This window comes from Boleophthalmus pectinirostris, unplaced genomic scaffold (assembly GCF_026225935.1).
Source record: "Boleophthalmus pectinirostris isolate CB_2022bp ecotype Guang Dong unplaced genomic scaffold, ASM2622593v1 HiC_scaffold_20, whole genome shotgun sequence".
NCBI lineage: Eukaryota > Metazoa > Chordata > Actinopteri > Gobiiformes > Gobiidae > Boleophthalmus > Boleophthalmus pectinirostris.
The window spans coordinates 26898248-26920486 of record NW_026571153.1 but is presented as its reverse complement, the minus strand read 5'-3'; the positions used below and the strand labels follow the sequence as shown (position 1 = coordinate 26920486).

The window sequence follows — 22239 nt, the reverse complement described above, 5'->3', positions numbered from 1 at the left end:
ACTTTTTTGTATTTTTATATTGCTAACAACATTTTTCAAACTTTGAATCACATAAAAAACAAATTTTCTTTTTCTTCTTCTTCATCGGATTATCGCTCCCTCAAAATTTAAACCGACCCAACTCAAACCCAACATGTACCCGCTACACTGCCCTACGAGTAAACCCAGTAGGCGGGGCTTACCTTCAAGGACACGCCCCCTGTCGCTAACAACGACATCAACAACAAACCACTTCCTGTTCCTTCTGGGCGCTGCGCTAATCCTCCACCTAGCGAGCGCCCAGAAACCAGACCCATCCAAGCACCCGGTCGTAACCACCAACTACGGCAAGATCCGCGGCATCAAGAAGGACCTGAACAACGAGATCCTGGGCCCCGTGGAGCAGTACCTTGGCGTCCCTTATGCTACGGCACCCATAGGCGACAGGCGCTTCCAACCTCCGGAAGCGCCCGGGTCTTGGCAGGAGATAAGGAACGCCACCCAGTTTGCGCCCGTGTGCCCGCAGAACGTCCACGGGGTGCTGCCGGAGATCATGCTCCCGGTGTGGTTCACCGATAACCTGGACGTGGCGGCGAGCTACATTCAGAACCAGAGCGAAGACTGTCTGTACCTGAACGTGTACGTGCCCACGGAGGACGGTGAGTACCATGTAGCGGCAGGAGGGTTGGAAATGACTTTCTGTTATTTCACAGGTTAAAATCACTTGAATTCAGAAGCTTGTTTTTGGTCGTTTTTATCAGGCAGACATTTTTTAACAGGAGGGGGTTCTACTGTCTTCTGTTCGAGCCTTTTGACAGTGGAGCGCCCCCTTCTGTGTTTGCCTCGTTCTAAACTAGTCTGTGTATTAATAGATAGATATCACTCATTTTACAAGATCTTTGGCATTTTTTGCCCTAACAACATGAAAATTGGTGCTCGACAGACCTGCCCCATTACGAGAACACCCTCCAAATTTGAGACTGGCCGGATGAGAGGTTCGAGAGTTATGCATGAAACAGACAAACAAACACACAGACGTTCCTTGCATTAATAGATTGATAAGTTAATAGGCACATATTCAGATCTGTGTTATAATGTCATAAACATACCCAAAGTTTTGTTTTTTTTTTTCATTCACACAATAGACTGTATATATAAATGGACAGAGCTAATGAGCTTTTCTGGTGTTCTGTTGAAATGAGCTTCCAGCAGCCTAAATGGCCAGTGACGTCTATCGATTCACACTACCTCGTCGAAATAAGCCACCTTACTTTTTTAGCCTTACATTTACAACTGTGTAGATCCAACGAAGCCAAACCCTGACCCTGACCTCTAACCCCTGACCTCTCCAGTTTGTCACATATTTCTTTGGGTTAGACACAGTGGGTTTGATGCTGTTTGCACACGGTGATCACACTTTATATCTTAGGTATGTCAAATCTAAACTAATTTATATGAATATGCATATGTAGTTCATTTGGACAGTCGCATTCTGCTCAAATAGGCTCCGACTAAAAGGAGCACATATCGACAGGACAATTAAACCACTGAGTAATGCTTCCACTGTAGAATCACCATTATTCACCCATTTAGATGAATTTGAGCAGAGGTAGTTCGTTCTAACAGGCCCTGATCAATCAAATTGGATCATTCAATCATATAAGGCTCCTATACTCTATAAGAGGAAGACAATACTGGAAAAACTGAAATCTTCAGATTATATTATTATATTATAGTATGACAGGCTACAGTGCGGATTTCCTATTATAATATAGTGATATTTTATTTATACAGCGCCTTTCAAAAAAAAAAAAAAAAAAACTTACAACATTTTCTACACATGGAAACAAAACAAAATATCATTTAATGAAAATGATAACGCTAAAATCAAATATTAAATCCAAACTATTCAATCATCTAACAAAGGTTTTCTGCCACAAATCTAACACCCACATGTCGACGCTTAACTGGTCAACACATACAATAAACATACATTTAAAATGTTATTTGTTGCTCCACTTCTGCCTCAGGAGCTCAAATTGACGACATTTAAAGTGTAACAGTGCTTGTGGGTCGTACACATGTGCACTAGAGCTAGGGAGCTCAAATCAACAGGACACCAGCTCCTTCTGACTCTGGCTCCTATTGACTTCCATTGGAATATAGTGTTTCCTCTCTCTGTAACTGCTGGTGTGTTTATATTACGATTTTGTTCTTTAAAAAATTCCTATTCATAATAAAGAGCCAAATTCACCCTGTAACCATGAGCATCGATGAGCTTCATTTGACTGGAGCCAAAGCTGTGGGCGACGTCACACTTGCTTAGTCCACTTCTTTATACAGTCTATGATTCACACATGTTTAACACACAAACCCTGCAGATTTACCATGAATTATTCTCTCAAAAGAAAAACACTCCACCTTGTGATGTCATATGGTAACACAGGAAGTGCTCCAGTGTGTTTTTAGACTTCACTAGACTCATTTAGATCATTTCACATCTTCAATTGCCAATCTCTGTGGTAAAGCTCAAACATCTTTAAATAAAAAAACATGTTTTTTTTTTTTTTTTTTTTTGCTTTTTGTTTTTTTGTGATCCCACAGTATTTGTTTACTAAAGCATTTTTGTCTTGAAGCACACACACACACACAAATGTTACCAGGAAAAAAATCGATAATTCCAAATTGATCAAAACTACTAGACTCAAAATATATTTTGATCATATTCTGATTTCAAGTGATTTTTTTTTTTTTTTTTTTTTTACTCTTGTAGATTTGTACTTTTTCTGTGTACTGGGAATCTAAAGGGTGTGTTCCATTTTCAATGACTATGTTCTTGCAGCACATTTTTTAACTTTTTCAAATTTGAATTAGTAAAATATTTTTCAAGTTCAGTAAGTAAAAATTGTAAATCTTTGTCAGATGGAAGTCCTTTATGTTTTTGTAATATATTGTGTTGTATTGTACATGTATTTCCAGTATTTCTCCATGGATTCCTTCGTCAGTTTTGCCCTTTAGATTCTCAACCACTGATATCTTTTTGAATGGTTTGAGGCCAGATATAGCTCTTTAGTTTGCTCTATTGAGTAGTTTACTCTTTAACTTCTAATGTCTACCCCTTACCCACAATTCTTTGGTTCCATCCATGGGTACTGCACACTGTAGGATATTAAAGTCTAGGCAGGTGAGCTCATTCATTCACACTGAACACAATTTTCACTTTTTTCAAACACAGGTCCAGGGAGGTCTGCTCTGACTGAACTCCCAAAATGAGAACTTTTAGTTTGTGTTTAGTCAAAGTATCATTTTTTTATACATATTTTTATGTAACTAAATGTATTCCTGTCCTGATCCTGTTGATACTTTGCAGCTGATGTCAACATCATTCCTCGGGGTGGTGATGCTGACTGTAAATATTAATCTGTCAGAGGTTTTCTTAGACTTAGTACAAGAAAGTTCATTCTTTTACAAATAAATACATTGCAGTCACAAGCTAGCTAGCATTAGCCAGCATGTTTTCAATTTGTTCACCTTTTTAGTTGAATCTCAAACACTTAAATGGGACCATGAACACTTGCACTGATCACAGGCTCCTGAGAAAGTGATTTTAAAATCCAGTTTGTATTTTTTCAGATTACCTTTTTAAAAAATCAACAGTGTTTGCTAATGTGTGCATTGTGTCACCATGGTGACTGCTGAACATCCTACCATACACATCCATGTAGAACACCACCTGTGTGATGTCACTGCAAAGTATCAATTGTATATTTTTGAAAAAGTCTGCAAACTTCTACATCTGTCAAAATGAGTCTTTTAAACAGCTCAAATAGAGACAGATAAATAACCAGAGCTACACTGATGCACATTTGACTGAGAATTCAAGGGCTTATGTGGAAAAGAAATGATACCACACTTTTCAGATAGTTCAAGTTGCTCTTCCCATGCAGTATTTTCTGGTCTCTTTCAGAAGGTTTGTTTTATACACTTCAATAGAAATGCTCTAGTTTAATCCACAATACTCATGTACTTTGAACTACTTTTTTGTGTACCATGACATGGGTATTCCTTGTAGCTTTTTAAACGTCGAAAATTATTTCTCATTGTCAGCAAAACCTGGCTCGATCTCTTCACATGACCTAGTTGTATAATATCTTCTGTTTAGTTTTAGTTGTGAACTTTTTACAGCACAGTGTTAGTGATCTTTTACTGTGCACAGTCTTAACAGAAGACTTTTACAGTGTACAGTTAGTAGAGGACTTTTTGCAGAGCACAGTGTTATTATTGGACTTTTTTCTGTGTACAGTGTTAATAGGAGACTTTTACTGTGTATAGTGTTAGTACTGTACTTTTTACAGTGCACAGTGTTAATTTTGGACTTTTTACTGTACACAGTGTTAGTACTGAACTTACTACTGTGTACAACGTTAGTAGAGGACTTTTTACAGTGTACATTGTTAGTGTTGGACTTCTTCTGGCCCTGCGGCTCTCTTCCTCCTCCTCCTCTTCTTCTTCTTCTATATATCAAACCAGAACTCATTTCACACTGTCACTCCACCACGATTTTCTCCCTCTCAGAGAACCAAAACTATTTCCTAAACTGTCAGATACAGCCCTGACTGGACGTGCTATTGTTTTAGTGTACTTTATGAGCTGAAAAATATCCGTATCGAGGAAGTGTATCAGACTGATGAAAAATGTGGGCCGTTGTCATAGTGATTAACACTGTAAAACAAAATATTAGAATGGTTAAAAGTCCTCAAAATATCATCTTTTATCCATGTGTGAATAGGATGCCTCCATCTTTGAATCATTCTTTGACAATTTAAGTGTAGTGAATGTTGGTGTTTTCATTTTGGAAGTGCCCGTGCCATATTAAGGTCTTATCATGGAAATGTTCTTGCTTTGCCTACAATGTTTCACAGCCTGGCATTAAACTTATTTATCTACATAGAGACAAGGAAGTGCATGGAGCACCAGGCCAAGTTACAGGTCATGTGATATGTTTAATTCCATTCCAATTAAAACAATGGCATCTCCATGGAAACAAGGTTGCACAGATGTGTGTGTGTTAAATGGGACTCAGGTACATACACATTCATAATCCCTATTTGCACAGGATTAGTTTTACCAAGGGACATCTGTAAAATTGAAATTCCCCACAACCTCTGCCTTTTTTGTGTACATTCACAAGGGATAAGTGATGTCACTAAACCTGTTTTTACAGACTTTATCCTAAAAAGACACTGAAACAAAACAACAACCTTTTACAACAACCTTTTCATTCATCATGTCGCCAACGTTGCTTTTATTTTACATTTGTTTTTAGCAGAATGCTCCTGCTCTGTAGTGTCAAACACTGATTTTTTGCTGAGCCTGACTAGACTCACCTGAAGAGCTCTGAGTTTCACTAGAATTACTCTGAGTTTCTATAGAATTGCCTGAGGAACTCTGAGTTCTCTAGATTCACCTGAAAGCTCTGAGTTTGACTTGAATCACCCAAGGAGCTCTGAGTTTCACAAGACTCACCTGAGGAGCTCTGAGTTTGACTAGATTCACCTGAAGAGCTCTGAGTTTGACTTGATTCACCTGAGAAGCTCTGAGTTTCACTAGATTCACCTGAAGAGCTCTTAGTTTGACTAGGATCACCTGAGGAGCTCTGAGTTTGCAGAATTACAAGAGACACAATTTGAGAGACTTTTTCACAGACATTTTTACAGACATGGATGATTTACACAGGACTAGAAACACAGATGTCATAATTACTACAGTTTTCACGGGACAAACTAATCCCATGTGAATAGGGCTGTAGACGTGAAATTTTATATTTCTACCAACTGTTAAAGAAAGAAACTGAATTGAAAACGGAGACTGATCACTACCTAACAAAAGTATGTATCTAAAGTAACAATAACATATTTACTTTCAACTGTGTGAATCAGTCAACATTATAATTTGAAAAAAGTGCATTTGATATTTAATTTGAACATGTTATGATCATTTACCACTTATACAGCTTCTAACTAATGATTCCGTACTTACAAAGGGACAGTGCTTTTTTTAAACCTACATTACCTTTGGAGAATCCTTTAAAAAACAATTAGACTAAAGACGGTGGGAAGCGTGGCAAATTGAAAACAGAGTCGTTAAAATGCGTTGATCGCTTCATTGTCTCCGCTCTTCGGAAAATCAAATTCGGCTTTTAAATTCTTCTCTGTCCTCCCCGGGCTGCTCCGAGCTCCTTTCAGGACCACCACCACACAGAATGCATAATCACGCTCACATCTTTCTCCAATCCCACTTTATTTTCCAGCCACTTTATTTTAAATCCAGCCAGGTTTTGGAGGTGGGAAACTAGGTCATGTAGCGTATCGTCGCCTGCATACTAACATTCGGTGCTGTGTACTTATAGCATCTTAATGAACGCTTAAGGAATTAGCGAGCGGTGATATGAGGCGTTTGTGGGTAATCCGTTCCCACATTAAAATTGCAGTGTGTAACGTTTCTGGTGGAGGGTCCGCCATCTGCCCGTCTCCATGGAGATGTTGTTCCTTTGTCTGGAATGTTCTGGCATGGCATTATACGTCTCCATCTTGCATTTACTCAATAACTTGGGTTTTTTATTGATCTAAACTTGCATTCTTGAGTGAATTGACTGTGAGTGGGCTCACCTCTCCACAGATTTGACTTGTATCTAGGCCATGTGATGTTCATAGAGATTTAAAAAAAAAAAAAAAAAAAAAGTGCAATGCTATGACGTGGACCGTTGCAGGCAAGAGAAGCAGCTCACAGACCCTCCACCAAAAGTAAAAAGTTGATTTCTGTAGAAAAGTGAAAGCTATATACAAGTTTATTTAGTATTAATTCCAGCTTAAATGAGTATCTAGTTTGATAATAGGCTGAGTATTGATTCATATCAGATTTGCGTTACTTTTGACAGTCCTAATTTAAATGGAGCTAGTCACATTTTCTCCTCTGCTTCTTGTGCCACATTTCTGTAGCTATATTGGCTTATCTTTTGGATATGACAAGTCCTTTTCTGTTGGAGATCATACTTTATTTCTGAGCATTTTAAAACAAAGTCAGGGAGAAAGTGATCATCTTTTCACGAGTAAGTCCCAGTACGCACATTTACTATTCCAAACTTCTCAATATGGCTCAGCTAGCAGACAATAGATAACTATAAAACAAAGTGTAAAGGCTAATCTTTGACTCGTTTTCTCCTTGTCACTAACTTAACCTCTGCACAAAGAAAGATGACTAATGAGCCTGTCTTATGCGTTTACAACTTGATGTCTTTGCAGCACAGTGAAACGACCAGCCATCTCTTTTCTTTATTGTTAACAAGTTCAAGAACAGCATTTCTTCACATGTTCACACACGAGAATACAACAGAGAGGCACTAGTTCACCCCCAAATGTTCAAATCATGTATCAATTTTCTTTCTTTTGAATTAAACATATAAATCATGTACTGAAACAAAAATACAAATGAGTTGTTATGAATTGTTGATTATTTATGCAAATGTGTAAACCTTATGAAATGGCGCTTACACAAACAATACATTTAAATGTGTAATACACTTATAAGCTGTGTAAAATAATAAAACAAAACCTGACTATTCATTAGATCTTTTTCACAAGTGTAGGGTAAACGTCATTTCTCCAACCAATTAATGGTTTTCTGTCGCAAAATATGTGTGTAAATGTGTGTCGTATTCTCCACCAGCTTCATAAATCTGCCCCATCACCAAATCTTCAACCAACAAGGTCCACAAAGTATAAACATTCTAACATGAAGAATTTATCCACAACTATCAAGAGAAGAAAGACGAAAGATTAAAGGAGAACAACCAACGGCAAAGCATTAATGAACTACTGAACAAAACTATCATTATGGTCATGAATAAAACAGAAGTAATAGGTAATTCATTAATAAGTAACTTGTTCACGCAGACTGATTCTACAATTAAAATAAAAAATCTATTTCATGATGTTGATATTAGTATAGACAGATAGAGTGGTGCAGTTCAAATGCTACACATGTTCACAGATTACATGTCTTGCATTCAAACTGAACAAATCTACCTGTCTATGCAAATATCTACATCATGAAATCGATTTTTAATTTGAATTGCAGAATCAGTTTGAGTGATAAAGTTCCTTCTGTTTTGTTCATGACCATAACATTAGTTTAGTTCAGTGTGTCACTAATGTGTGGTCATTGTTTTGCTTTAAGTTTCCATCTTTCTTCCCTTGATAGTTGTGAATAAATAGTTCACCGAAGAATGTTTATCCTTCGTGGACTTTGTTGGTTGAAGATTTGCTGATGGGTTGGGTTTAGGATTTATAAAGGTGGTGGAAAATACATAAGACTTTACACAGATATTTTGCCATATAAAAGCATTAACCGGAAGTGACGCTTACCCCACGTCGTGGCACTTCTGTTGTGAAAATGTCTTTTCTGTGACAAAGACACTTTATAAACTGCACTTCCATTTCCAGTGAGGGATTTAGGCCTTGGAGCGCCCTCTGCTGTCAGCAACGGGAATGAACAATCAAGTAAACAAGTCCTCATCCCGCGAACAGAGACACAGAGACATGTGTTTTTTATGAAGACAGTTTGACAGTGTAAAAAGTCTGGAGATGGTTTATGGGCTAAAAAACAATGTAGGAGAGGCCCAGATTTTTACCTGTGACACAACAATCCAGGCAAAATGCAAATGGTGCATTTTTGAGTGCTCAGAGATGACAGTTTTGGATTAGTGGTTTAATGAAACAAGTGAATGACACAAAACACAACAAACAGGATTGTTTCTGATGAGGAACAGTATAATGTGGTCAAAATAGATAGATACAATACACAGCAGGTTCATTTTGACCCACTTTTACACTATATATGGATGGGGGGGAAAAAACAAACAAAAAACATTATTACATGAAGAAAATAAATAAGTAAAAAATAAAAAATCTTGTATAGCCCCTTTATAAACCAACTATTAATAACAGTAACTATTTCATAACTATTGGTCCAAAGATGTACAGCTCCTTTAACACTCCATTACATCATCCCTTTAAAGCCTTAAGTGCTTCAATATTTATTCCAAGACACAAAATGGCGCCCGTGTATCAATAAATGCATAAAACACAATGAAATCACAGTATAAATGTAATTATTATTGCATTAGACTGAAGTGTACTACCCGAGGGAGCTGGCTCCGACCCGGGGGGCGGACTCGGAAATGACACAGGGGCGGGGCTTTGGCGGTCGCCGTGAAAATGACATCCCATAAATCATTGCAGAAGTGTTTCATGTGCCCAGCCATGGCCGATCGATGGATGGAGGAGAGGGATGGAGGGAGGTATGGAAGAAGCTGTCAGTGTAGTTGTACTCTTGTTACTGCTTAATATTAAGTGTTATAGAAAAAGCAAGAACGTACCAGGACTAACCCAGACTCTCCAACGGGACTGAACGAGGATTCAAATGCAAGTGCACATGAAAACTCAACCAGTGATACTTTGCAGCTGATGTCGTCAACATTCCCTGAGGGTATGATGCAAACTGAAAGCACTAAGGGTGCTAGTGAAATCTGCACCCACCTGCACCCTTGGCCCGTTAACCCATGATTTTATCAAAGTTAAACCCGCACCCCCCTGGACCCGTTAACATTCCACCTGTTACCCGCCTGTGCCCGTGATAAATCACACACAGATTAAAAGCATTCTAACTGAAGCATCCATCAGAATATGAATTGAAAAGTTACGACTTCAAGAATTACAATCACAAAATGAAATGAAATGTTTACACTTTCTTCAGTACGGACACGGATTCACAGACACGACTCGACTGTCATCACTTCACCAGCATTAGCAAAAGAAACACGCCACGGACTGAACCAGGACTAACCCAGAACTGAACCAGGACTCACTGTCGAGACAGGTCCGGAGGTACACCCGTGTAGACCGTTGGGTGACCACGGGCAAGAGGATGGAGGTAAGAGCAGTCGTCGCCAGATCGCACTTTGCGGACACTGCTCCATGGGCTCATGGTTCTCTCTCGCTCTTAAGTCCAAGATTAGTCCTGGTGTCCTGGTTTAGTCCTGATTTAGTTCTGACCTTCCCACGTCTAATCACTACCCGCCTGCGTTCCTGCCCGTAAAATTCCAGAAAGTTAAAACCCACCCATTTCAGCAACTATTTTCCCGTACCCATCAGGTACCCAACCTGCAGGACTCCCATCAGGTGTCAACCCAATACTTCCTTAATATACTCGTACTCATACTCATTAAACATTTGTGATACCACACACGGATACCACTATTACACAACACTACACAACATCACTGGACATGTTCAGGAGGCCATTTGTTGTTCTACCAAACTTCAGTGTCCAGGGGAAGACAAAGAGTCAGAAGACAAACCTCGTCATATGTGCAAATAATGATCAGTGACGTCTTTGGCAGTTTGGAAGTATTTTAGTATTAGGGAGGACGACAGGACTAAGGCAGATTGTAAATGATGTAGTGCCAAGTTGTGGAGAGGTGGAAGGGAAAACACCTCATCTAATATGAGCAAATGAATCAAACATTTGAAGACACAGCCCAGTGATAAGTACGACGAGTTCACCAAAGCAGCACGAGCCGTCAACAGCCAACTTTAACTGACGTTTTCAAGAAGCCAGAGAAAATGTCCAAAGACTCAGGCAACAAAAATAACCAAAGCATTTACCCACTACATTGCGCTGGACGACCAGTCACTTTCAGTCGTCGATGATTTTGGGTTTCAGCGTCTTATAGATGTTCTAGAGCCCAGATATGAGCTGCCCAGTCGTTGCTACATCACAGATTTGATCATTTTACCTCATGCATGGACTAAAGAGGACATGTTTTACTCTGCACTTTCACTTTTTCATTGCTTAATCAGAACATAAACAGAACATAGACTGAGCAACCCGTCAAAACAATGATATTTACTGCTTTTTATAAAGAAACACTATTCATATTATGCAGAATTGAGCATTATGTCCGGTGTGAGATAGTATGTTGACCCCCATAGTACATTGACCCCGAGGTGAACACAGCGTAGGATTTTGACTCCTCTTACTTTTTTCTGTAGTAGTTACTTATCTTATTCACTTTCTTTGAAGGTATTTTAAGGAATGTTTTGATGGAGACCGACTTGGTATTTTGTGTAAATGTATGTATTGTTAAAATTGCATAGACAGAGCAATCTTGTCACTTTTTATATTGTATTTTACATTGTTATAGTTTTTAGTTTGCTCTGTTCAGATCATCTTTAATCATAATGTCAGTTTAGGCAATGGTTTGTAAGAATAATGACCTTGAATTTAGTAACGTTGTGTTATTAAATCTTCTCATATCCCCTATTTAATTTCTCAATTGATCATCTCTGTCTATTTGAACAAGATTCCAAATTATTATACATCACTTTGATTACCAAACTCATTAATAACTACTTCTCTCATTTTCTGTCAAATATGTTTAAACAACTAAGTCATTTTTAACATTCAAAAGTTATAATCGACATAAAAAATGCACCTGAGTTGTTCAAAAAACACTTTTAAATATGTCAATATGTTTTAATTTGCAGATATAGTATTAATATTCAAAGTTTTTCTATAGAATTCAAGTTCTTTATTAATAAAATATAGATTTTCATAGGGGGGTCAATATTCTATAGGGGGTCAACATACCATAATAGCCCCCGGGGTCAAAATACTATACCCTAGGGTTACCTCAACGGGGGGGGCCTCCACAGTATTTCCTGTTTCTCATGTGGCCCCGTGGTAAAAATATTTGCCTACCCCTGTTCTAACATATAAAGAAGCCTATTCTTGGGTCATCGAGCAGAAATGAAAGTATTGTGTTCTTTTGAAGACCTTTATGTAAATTACACTTTCCCCAACATCTTCCTCACATTTGAGCCACACCCCTCATCTTTGTCCCAAATTCTGCCTCTCATCTCCTCTCCCAGTGATGCCTTGGTGGTGGTCCTATAATACTTTAACCCCAATCAGCACTTACAAAGCACCTCCTAAGCTCCACTCCACTTCAATTAGCCCTGTTACATCCGAGCGCACACGGGCTCTGCAGGCTCACCCCGCAGGGATTGAACCGCTAACCTCAGCAGCACGGCCCGCCCTCACTGTACCGCTCCCCTCCCGCTCAGCCCTTATAAATAATTCTGTCCCATACTTCATCTCTCCGGGCAAATCAAAATCAAAGTCCAGGGATTCTGCAAGATTTCAATATGTTTGATTTGGATTCGCGGGGAGGTCGATTCTAACGCGGTCACAGGGACGAGGAGGAGGTACACTGTGTTTGATGACAAATACTTCGAAAATACATTTTTAAAAGTAATCATTAAAGGTACGCAATGTAACTTTTTGGTTGGGGGTCTGTCACCTGCTTGTTTCTATGGAGATGTCATTGTTCTGTCTGTAATGTCCCACAGTGTGACATTAAACTAGAGAATGATTCAGTTACAGGTGGATTTATAGCACAAAAATACTCAAAAAAAGAAACATTCTGACTGAGTGGGGTCGCCTCTCCACAGATCTGACCTGTAACTTGGTCTGGTTTGGTCTCCATGAAGATAGAAAGGTTTCATGCCATACTGTGAAACATTCCAGACAAAGGAATAACATCTCCATGGAGAAAAGCATCTGACCACCAGAAAATTTACACAATGCAGCTTTAAAGTGATACTAAACACCACTTTTTCACTACTAAACCTGTGTATATGGTGTTTTAACAGCATTATCTACTTTTCTTAGTCATTTTTGTAAACTTTAGCTCAAACTCAGTATATCTGCAGCTCTCGGGTCACAGATGTATAAATCTGGGTCTAAATGTCTTGCCCAAGGACACAATTACAGCATTAATATAATAATAACAACAATGTATCTCATACCTGTGCTCTAGTGTGATGTGCAGATATCCACAGGAGGGGCCCACAGCCTGCGGCGCTTTGTTGTCATGACGTTTACACCCACACAGTGGACAACACAGTTTTCTAACACATACTGACTCTTTTAATCACTAGAATCACTGAGCTGACATCACTGGAAACTCAATTTGTCAACTGGACAAATGTTTATTTAAATATTAAGACTTACATATTAAAATTTAAATAAACCTTTGTCCAGTTGACACATTTTTGTTTCTCTCTGCCACCTAATGTGTCAAATGTCTGCTGTTGTGAGACTATTTCAATAACACAAGATGATATTTTGATTGATGAATGATCGTTTTCAAAGCAGAGATATTGTGTGTGTGTGTATGTTATAGTTGTAATCTGACACCTGTGGATCATTGTGTGAGAATCTGCACATTTTCAATCTCAGTATTCATCTATAGACCTCTTCACATGGGATCAGTTTGACGTAGTGTCCTCTGGTAAATTGTTATAATTCTAAACATCATCTTTGTCTCCAGTCCTCTGGAAATTGTCTGTGTCTGTAAAAATGTCTGTAAAAAGTCACCCAAATTTTACCTCCTGTATTTCTGCAAACTCAGAAGTAATACGTAACCCGGAAGTACAATCCTTTTGGTGCAAAGTTTGGATGGACTGGCTTTGTCAGATTAAAAGAGAAAGACTGTTTCATGACAAATCTGATCACATGGATGTTTATGATCACTGATCACACCAATGCAGTAAGAATCACAGGGTTTGACTCTCCAGTGCAGGTGCATTCTACCAAAAACAAACTGAAAATAAAAGCAACATTGGCGAGACGATGAATTAAAAGATTCTTGACTTGTTTCTGTGGATTTATCAGTCACCATGTCCGGAATAAAATTGTAAAACATGGGTGTAGAATCCCTCAGTTGACCAAGTAGAATTCATGGGAAAGGAGAAATTCAGTTTGTCAACTGAGTTTTTAAAGTGTATTTAAATGAAATATTTAAATATTAGAATAATAAAAAAAAAAGTGTGTCCAGTAGACATGGACATGGACAATGTGCACAGGACTAAAAACACAGATGATGTTTGTTATTATTACAGTTTACCAGGGAGACTGTGATTGAGACTGAGATTTAAAATGTGCAGATTCTAACACAATAATCCACAGGTGTCAGATTACAACTATAGAACACACACACACACAATATGTCTGCTTTGAAAATGATCATTCATCAATCAAAATCTCATCTCGTGTTATGGAAATTGTCTCGTCTCATTTTTCCATCCACGACAGCAGCTTTTTGACACGTTGGGTGGCAGAGAGAAACAAAAATGGAAAGAGCGGGAGGAAAGAACGATAGATAGATAGATAGATAGATAGATAGACAGATAGATAGATAGATAGATAGATAGATAGATAGATAGATAGATAGATAGATAGATAGATAGATAGATAGATAGATAGATAGATAGATAGATAGATAGATAGAATAGTTGGAGATTGGAGCAGAAGGATGGGGTGATGAAGAAGGAGAGAGAGATGGATAGGAGGAACAGAGAGAGAGAGAGTAAATGTGGTGTTGAAGGTGGTGCTGAGGTCACACACAAAGCTCTGGGCTCCTATAGAACTGTACACAGACAGAAATAGACCTGGACGAGTACCAGGATGTGACTCGAACTGCAATACTGAGAGAGTGCAGTAATCATTGTACTTCAGCAGGGGTTTAGTTCAGGTCTAGTACTTGAAGGAGAGATCTACTGTTATAATGTTGTTCCTTCATGAAAATCATGCCTGAAGCGGTTACAGGTGTCGTTCATGTGTGTTTGAATAATCTTGTGATCTCTCCCCGGCCCTGTTCGAACCCTTTATTTATTTATTTATTTTTTACTCGTAAACTGGCATATTTGCTGGTTTGGTCCTGTCAATCATCAGAAATAGTGGAGAAGGATACAGTGCCAAACTAAAATGTATTTGTATTAACTAAAAGTACAGCTGTGTACAGTACACTCTTCAGGCAGGTTTAGTCCTGGTTTAGTCCTGGGTTAGTCCTGGGTTAGTCCTGGTTTAGTCCTGGTTTAGTCTTGCTTTACTCTTGATTTAGTCCTGGTCTAGTCCTGTTTTTGTCCTGATCTAATCCTGGTTTAGTTCTGGTCTCGTCTTGGTTTAGTCCTGATCTAATCCTGGTTTAGTCCTGATACAGTCCTGGTTTAGTCCTGATTAAGTCCTGGTTTAGTTGTGGTTTAACTCTGGTTTAGTTGTAGTCTAGTCCTGATCTCGTCCTGGTTTAGTCTGGTCTAGTCTTGGTTTAGTCCTGGTCTAGTCTTGGTTTAGTCTTGATCTAGTCCTGGTTTAGTCCTGATCTAGTCCTGGTTTAATCCTGGTCTAGTCTTGGTTTAGTCTGATCTAGTCCTGGTTTATCTGGTCTAGTCTTGGTTTAGTCTTGATCTAGTCCTGGTTTAGTCCTGATCTAGTCCTGATCTAGTCCTGGTTTAGTCCTGATCTAGTCCTGGTTTAATCCTGGTCTAGTCTTGGTTTAGTCTTGATCTAGTCCTGATTTAGTCCTGGTTTAGTCCTGTTCTCTTAACGAAAGATGAAACTGATCAGTGTGTAGAAGATAAGTTTCATTTTTGATTCTTTTCTGACTGTTAAATTTATTACGAAGAATTATTAAGAAAAAATAATCTTTTTTTTTTTTTTTTAAATTTTTTTAAATAATATAACCATACTTTTTTTGTTGTTGTTCTTGTCCCAGTATCAGTACCGATATTGGGCTTTGCAACTGCTGGTACCGGGCCACTTCCTTTAAAACTAGTAAAGACCAAAACTGGTAAGGGTTAAGTGTAAGTCAGTATAAAATTAAAATTACAATTAAAATAAATAAAAAAAATCCCCATCTACACCACTACTATTGTTTATTGTCTATTTCCTCGGTTAAAAGTCAAGGTTTAGTCACATGACCTTGGTCCTCCACAAACAGGTGAATCATGCACAACAATAATATCTGTACATGTACTGTATTTATGTCACTGGAAATACACAGAGGAGTATTTTTATCTTCATCTGCCCACAGCTACAAAACACAACTGTGCACGTCGCTAATACGTCACGGACAAAAGCCGATATTTATAACTGCGCTAGCAAACAGAGGAGGACTACAATCCGCTGTTAGCACGGAGGCTAGGTCTGATGTGTCCATGTTTGATGCTAATCCAGGATAATCTTCATCTCATCTCGCCCAAGGACGGAGAAAAAAACCTGGTAACGCGACGTGAAACAACTCATGTGCTCTGGGAATGAATTTTACTGGAGGAAATACAAGTTTACTAATAAAAAGTAGGGGGGAAATATCAGGAATAAGGCAAAATTTCAAAATCTATGCTAAGAAATTCAATCAAAAATTATAAAAACTAAAACTAAAACGCAACTGTCAATCATTTTAACTGAATATTCTGTGTCACAATTAGTGGATTTGAATACAGATGAAAAAAAGAGTTGCAAATATGAGGAATAAACAACTAGGTCTACAAATACTTTTTTTTTTCTGGAATGGTATTTTGTTTCATTCGCACAAAATTCACACTCAAAGCTGCTTCAGTTTTGTATATATTCTTCATTCCCTCCACTCTCGATGGTGTGAAGATACTATCAGGCCCGGCCAAGCAGAAGTAAACAGCAAGGCCAAAAATTCAGGTTAATGCATCTGATATAAAATGTATTCAACAGATACATATGTACTCTAGTTTATGACACTGTTGACCTTTTTTCTGTCCCATTTTTGGTTCTAAAGTTCCATACGTTTTAAACAGACCATGTATGAAACATGGAACAAAAATTATTTCCCAAATTTCAAAGACCTGCAAATCATGTAAATAAATGGATGTATTTCATCATATCTTGTGTTATTCCATCTTTGAACTGTTGATGAAGGTACATGATTTTTTCAAAAAAAAATGTATTTAAAATGATAAAAATTGGCTTGGAAGGACTGACATATTTTATAGAAATAGTTTCCTTTCATTTTGAAGTAATATTAAAGTATTCGGAAGAAAAAAAGTTGACAAATGAATGTAAAATCCTGCACCTTCTACTTGTTTGCACATTTTCCCTCCGTTACTTTTCCCTCCGTTACCATGACCTTTCTTAATAAAAAATCTCATGACTCAAAAAGTAAGAGGTTTTTCAACTTAATCTTGTACCATATGGTAGAAAACTATATGAAGCAAATATTCAAACCAGTTTGTTAAGGATATGGAAGTGAGAACCAAGAGTTATCACTGTTTGGATTTATTGCCCAAAAAGTGCTGCATATTTCATTCCCTCCGTTACCGACATGAGTTTTAAAAAAATTTTTTGTCAACAACTTGAAAGAATATCACAGGTTTAACTTGACCCTGTTGGAGTGTAACTCTTTCCTACATTCTGATACTTTACTTATTTCAATAGTCCCTCTAGTTTCTGAATAAGAGACATTTGAATGTCAAAAATCTGCCCGTTTCCCTCCGTTACCACTTGACCGGACCCAATTGTAGCCACAGCTGACTAAAGCGAGACTGTCAATCTGCGCTAAATTGGCCCATCCCACCACCGCCATCGTTCACTCACCACATCAGAGTGTGGATCGGGCTGACTTTTTCTGTCCCAGCCTGTCACGTGTCCAACAGAGCAGTGATTGAATCTGACCCGAGCGTGACAGGGATTAAGATATTTCTTAAAATCACACTATTTCCACAGGCCTAATGAGACATATAGGATGTGTTCCTCTAACAGACACAGAGACGCAAAATACAAACACAGGATAGAGCGAAAACAATGAGAAGACTTTATTCCTCACCTCTTGTAAAGTTGTAAATTTAAAGTGTAGCATCTCATCCACATTATCCAAATTATCCTCCGCAAATAATGACATCCAGTCCACAAAACCGCACTGTTTATCCAGTTTGAAGGGTTCTTTAAAAGTAAAAAGGTGAGAGTAGTTCCTCATGTGTCTGTTTACATCTACACAGCGCACAGATCGAGGTGAAGCTGCAGATTTGTGATAGTGACTCTACTTCCTGTGGACTTTATCTCCAATCTTTTATGCTTTAAAAATCCTGTATCTGAAGTTTTGCACCACATTTCACAAATAATAATCACACAGTTTTGACTTGAATCTAAACTAGAAACTAGAAACTGAGCTTTGAACTTTGAACACCCATCCACACTAGTTCGTATTCGAGTGGTTTTGGTTGTGGATGTAGTGTTCGTTCACATTAATCCGATGGAAAACGGCTCCAGAGACGGAACGATCTGGTGCATCCAGCTCCCACGAACTCATGTTCGTACAGATCTGATCCGGCACTGTGTGGACGCCTGAAAACACTGATACTCTGATGTTGGTCTGTGCACCGCCAAATAATTCACCACCAAAACACTAAGAGGCTAGAATATATGTCCATTCATATAAACGTGTGTCTGTGTGTACGACCTGCAGACGTATAATCTCTGAAAAGTTTAACATGAACCGTCTCCAACACGACAGAAACACAGAACAGACTCACCATCAGCAGAACACCCCTCTGTCACAGAGAGAACACGCATATTCCGCTGAGTCATGTGTTTTCTTCTGACAGAAGATGAACCACATCAGCGACACAATAGGGAGCTATTTTTTTGAGCAGTTTGTTTATGCAAATTAGTCATGTGGTTTTAAGTTTTGTTTCTGTAAAACGTAAACAAATATGCTCAAAACTGTGTGGATAGAGAAGACTTACGGACACTGAAACGACGTGTCTGGATACAAATCATTTCCGATACGGTGATATGGTGATTCATTTCAGTGTAAACATAGGCTCAGAGTGACTGGTTTTACTGTAGACAGGAAACAGTTGACGCGCTGATGTGTCCAACCGGAGCTAAGTTCTAAAGGTTTGTTCCGTCGGACTTAGGTCGGGTTTCCACACTCTACACCACATCCATATTAGGCAATGTGGGGGAAGCGTCTTGCCAAAAGACACACCATGTCAACATCTGTAAAACACTGGCCATGTTTACATGAGGTTTTTTAATTCCAAATTAATTGTTCTGAATTAAATAGTTCAGATTTAAAATATTCTCCTTCTAATTTACATGGAGATAATAATTCTGAATTGAGGTTTACATGAAAAACATTAAATGGTCTTTATATAATGTGTGTCAGTGTCTGGGGAGGTTCTGATTGGACAGAGACACCAACATATTTACATCGACGGGAAGAAAACACACACTTCAGCTTTTTTTCTGTCATCTCAGTTTCTCGTTACTGGTCTAGTCTTGGTCTAATTTTGGTCTTGTCCTGGTCTAGTCCTGGTCTAGTCCTGGTTTAGTCCTGGTCTAGTCCTGGTTTAGTCCTGGTTTAGTCCTGGTTTAGTCCTGGTCTAGTCCTGGTCTAGTCCTGAGTTAGTCCTGAGTTAGTCCTTGTTCTTTTAACAGAAGATGAAATTGGTCAGTGTGCAGAAGATAAGTTTGATTTGTGGTTCGTTTCCGACTGTTCAACCCTTTATCACTGGGGAAAAAAAAAAAAAAAAAGCTTAAATGAAATAAACCTTTCTTTTATTTTTGAATATAACCAGTTTTGGGGTTTTTTTTGTCCCAGTACCGATACCGATATTGGGCTTTATTAGAATTATAATTTGTGAATGTGTGGACTTGACAACCGACCTCAGCCCAAATCTGCCAAAACAAAATCGCTCAAATACATTAAAAACCCATAAACCATTTTCAGATTTATAATATCTTTTCACTATCAGACAAAAGACGCCCCACATTAGGTTCCTTATCGTCGCTTAGCATGCTCGCGTGAATCACCGGGGAGTAACAGATTACATGTACTAGAGTTACGTAATCAGAGTACATATTATGAGTAACTGTATTCAGTTACAGTTACTGTTTCAGTGAGTGGTAATTGGATTACAGTTACTTTGTTGAAATAAACAGATTACATGGCGATATTTTCCTGTTTTCACATTTTGGGCTATACCCCCTTTTTTTTTTTTTTTTTTCTAGGTAATTCCAATCATTGCCGGACACTAAACCAGGTCTAAACCAGGACTAAACCAGGTCTAAACCAGGACTAAACCAGGACTAAACCAGGACTAAACCAGGACTAAACCAGTCTAAACCAGGAAATAAACCAGGTCTAACCAGGACTAAACTAGGACTAGACTAGGTCTAAACCAGGAATAAACCAGGACTAAACCAAGTCTAAACCAGGTCTAAAACCAGGTCTAAACCAGGACTAAACCAGGTCTAAACTAGGACTAAACTAACTAACCAGGTCTAAACCAGGACTAAACCAGGACTAAACCAAGTCTAAACCAGGTCTAAATCAGGATTGAACCAGGACTACCAGGACTAAAACCAGGTCTAAAACAGGATTTAACAGGACTAAATCATGCTGCGTGGACGTGTCTCCTCCTCTTGTATCAGTAATATTTTTAATTTGGTTCAGTAAAATCTGGGCTTTTTATTTTCTTTTAACAGACAAAACTTCTTATGTTCCGATTTCCTCGTCTTTGCTTCTCTACAGCAAATCAAGTAATCCAAAGTATTCAGATTACGTTACTCACTTGAAGTAATTTAATGGATTACGTTACAAACTACATTTCGGGATATGTAATCTGTAATCTGTAGGGGATAACATTTTAAAAGTCACCTTCCCAACACTGCCGCTCGGCCGACGTCACTCCGTTTACATTTACACTGCATTAGCATAGAGCGGAGATAGCGTTAGCTTTTAGCCCGCTAGTCTAATAGTGTCATATCTGTTTTTGCCATACGGTCATTAGCGTCTGTACAAGCGACTAGCTCCTGGGCTAGCGGCGGTTTGTTATCGCTAATGATGTGTGAAGACGCCCGGGCGCAGAACGAACCAAGAACACTTTTTGAGATTTAAAGGGGCAGTACGGGATTTTTACACTACAGATATATTGTAACAAAAGCTCTTGAGGTCAAAACAACTCCGCCGTGTGCCGTCTGCGTCTGATTATTAAGTGTTTTACTGCCCGAGAATGAGGACGGGTGTGGTTAGCATGCTAGTTGTTGTTAGCGTTATGTCAAAAATTGCACCCTGGTCTGTAAGAGTTGTGAAAAGTACTTCTAAAGTCGTCGTGGTGAATAATGAGAATGCTCCGAACACAGAAGGGAAGTGAGGAAGAACTTTGGACCACTACAGTAAAATAGAGAGACAAATAGATGGATGGATGGATAGATTGATTGATTGATTGATAATGGTACATCACAAACAGAGCTAAAGGGGACAAAGGAAATAAAAGTGCCGTATCTGATTTTTACTGTCTTAAAAACTTGAATAGATGATAGACAGATACACAAATAAATAGACAGAGAGGAGAGATCAGTAGATAGAGAGATAGATACTGGTTTGTAGTGCAGTCTCCAAATCAATTCTACAATATGTACCAGAAAAAAGATTAAAATAATAATAATATTCATCATCATCCTCATCATCAATAGATAGAAAGGCAGATAGATGGGATATAGATAAATAGATAGATAAAAAGACATAGAAACAGAGAGTTAGATAAACATACATGTATATACAGACAGATATGACTGTCACCATAATGACTATATCGACTTCTCTTTTCATAAACCAAACATGGAATGAGACTTTTTGGGGAACATTTTTTGACTGTTTCTTTTTTTTTTTTTTTTTTTGTATAATACAGTACATTATGAATACTCAATGTCTCAAGTGTCTCATATATCGGCCATATGGACACCTGGAGACATATCGGCTATCGGCCGATATGCTTGCTGATATGGGCCGATATTTCACGTGCATGTTATACCTCGTTATAAAGCTTAGACTTCTACATTATGTTCATTTAATCCAATTTACAGACAGATAAATGTCCTAATATGTGGCTCCGCATCAGTATTTATCTACGTGTAATTTGTCTGTGTCCGTACTGTCCTGAACACACCACCAGAGTGACGTCACTTCACTCAGTGTGTTGTTTACACCCGCAGTGAACACTGAGATTCTTTTTCGACAATCGTTTGAGTCTGGATTAAAAGGACTTTTTATTAGTGCAGACTTGTGATGTGAGGAGGAGCCTGTGTGAGCTGAGTGTTGGAAATACATCGACTTTGAAGCTAGTTTAGGTTTTGTTAGCATTAGCTGCTGTAGCTCCCACACATAAACAGGCTGTTTTCTATGGTCTATTGTAAAGTGACTACATTGGCCGTATATTTGTTACTGGACCAGCATTGATATGTAAATGAGCTGTAAATAGACGTGTGAATGATCACATTTATGCATATAATTAATACCGCGGTGCGCAGTTTACGGCTAAAGGC

The 22239-nt window shown here is 38.4% G+C and overlaps 1 protein-coding gene across 9 annotated transcripts in view; it reads left to right on the top strand.

Annotated features, from left to right (window-relative positions):
* Window positions 1-517: 517 nt before the first annotated feature.
* The window catches only part of nlgn2a (neuroligin 2a), a 217168-nt gene continuing 195446 nt past the window's right edge, over window positions 518-22239 (top strand). For 4 of the 9 annotated variants that reach the window (XM_055156352.1, XM_055156349.1, XM_055156350.1 and 1 more), the window contains exon 1: window positions 518-663. In XM_055156352.1, coding sequence (XP_055012327.1) covers window positions 533-663 — 131 coding nt within the window. In that variant the 5' untranslated portion in view covers window positions 518-532. Of the gene's footprint in view, window positions 664-6748; window positions 6783-16563; window positions 16594-16928; window positions 16939-22239 lie in introns of all 9 variants that reach the window. The other 5 variants (XM_020922258.2, XM_055156355.1, XM_055156354.1 and 2 more) reach the window with 4 other exon arrangements.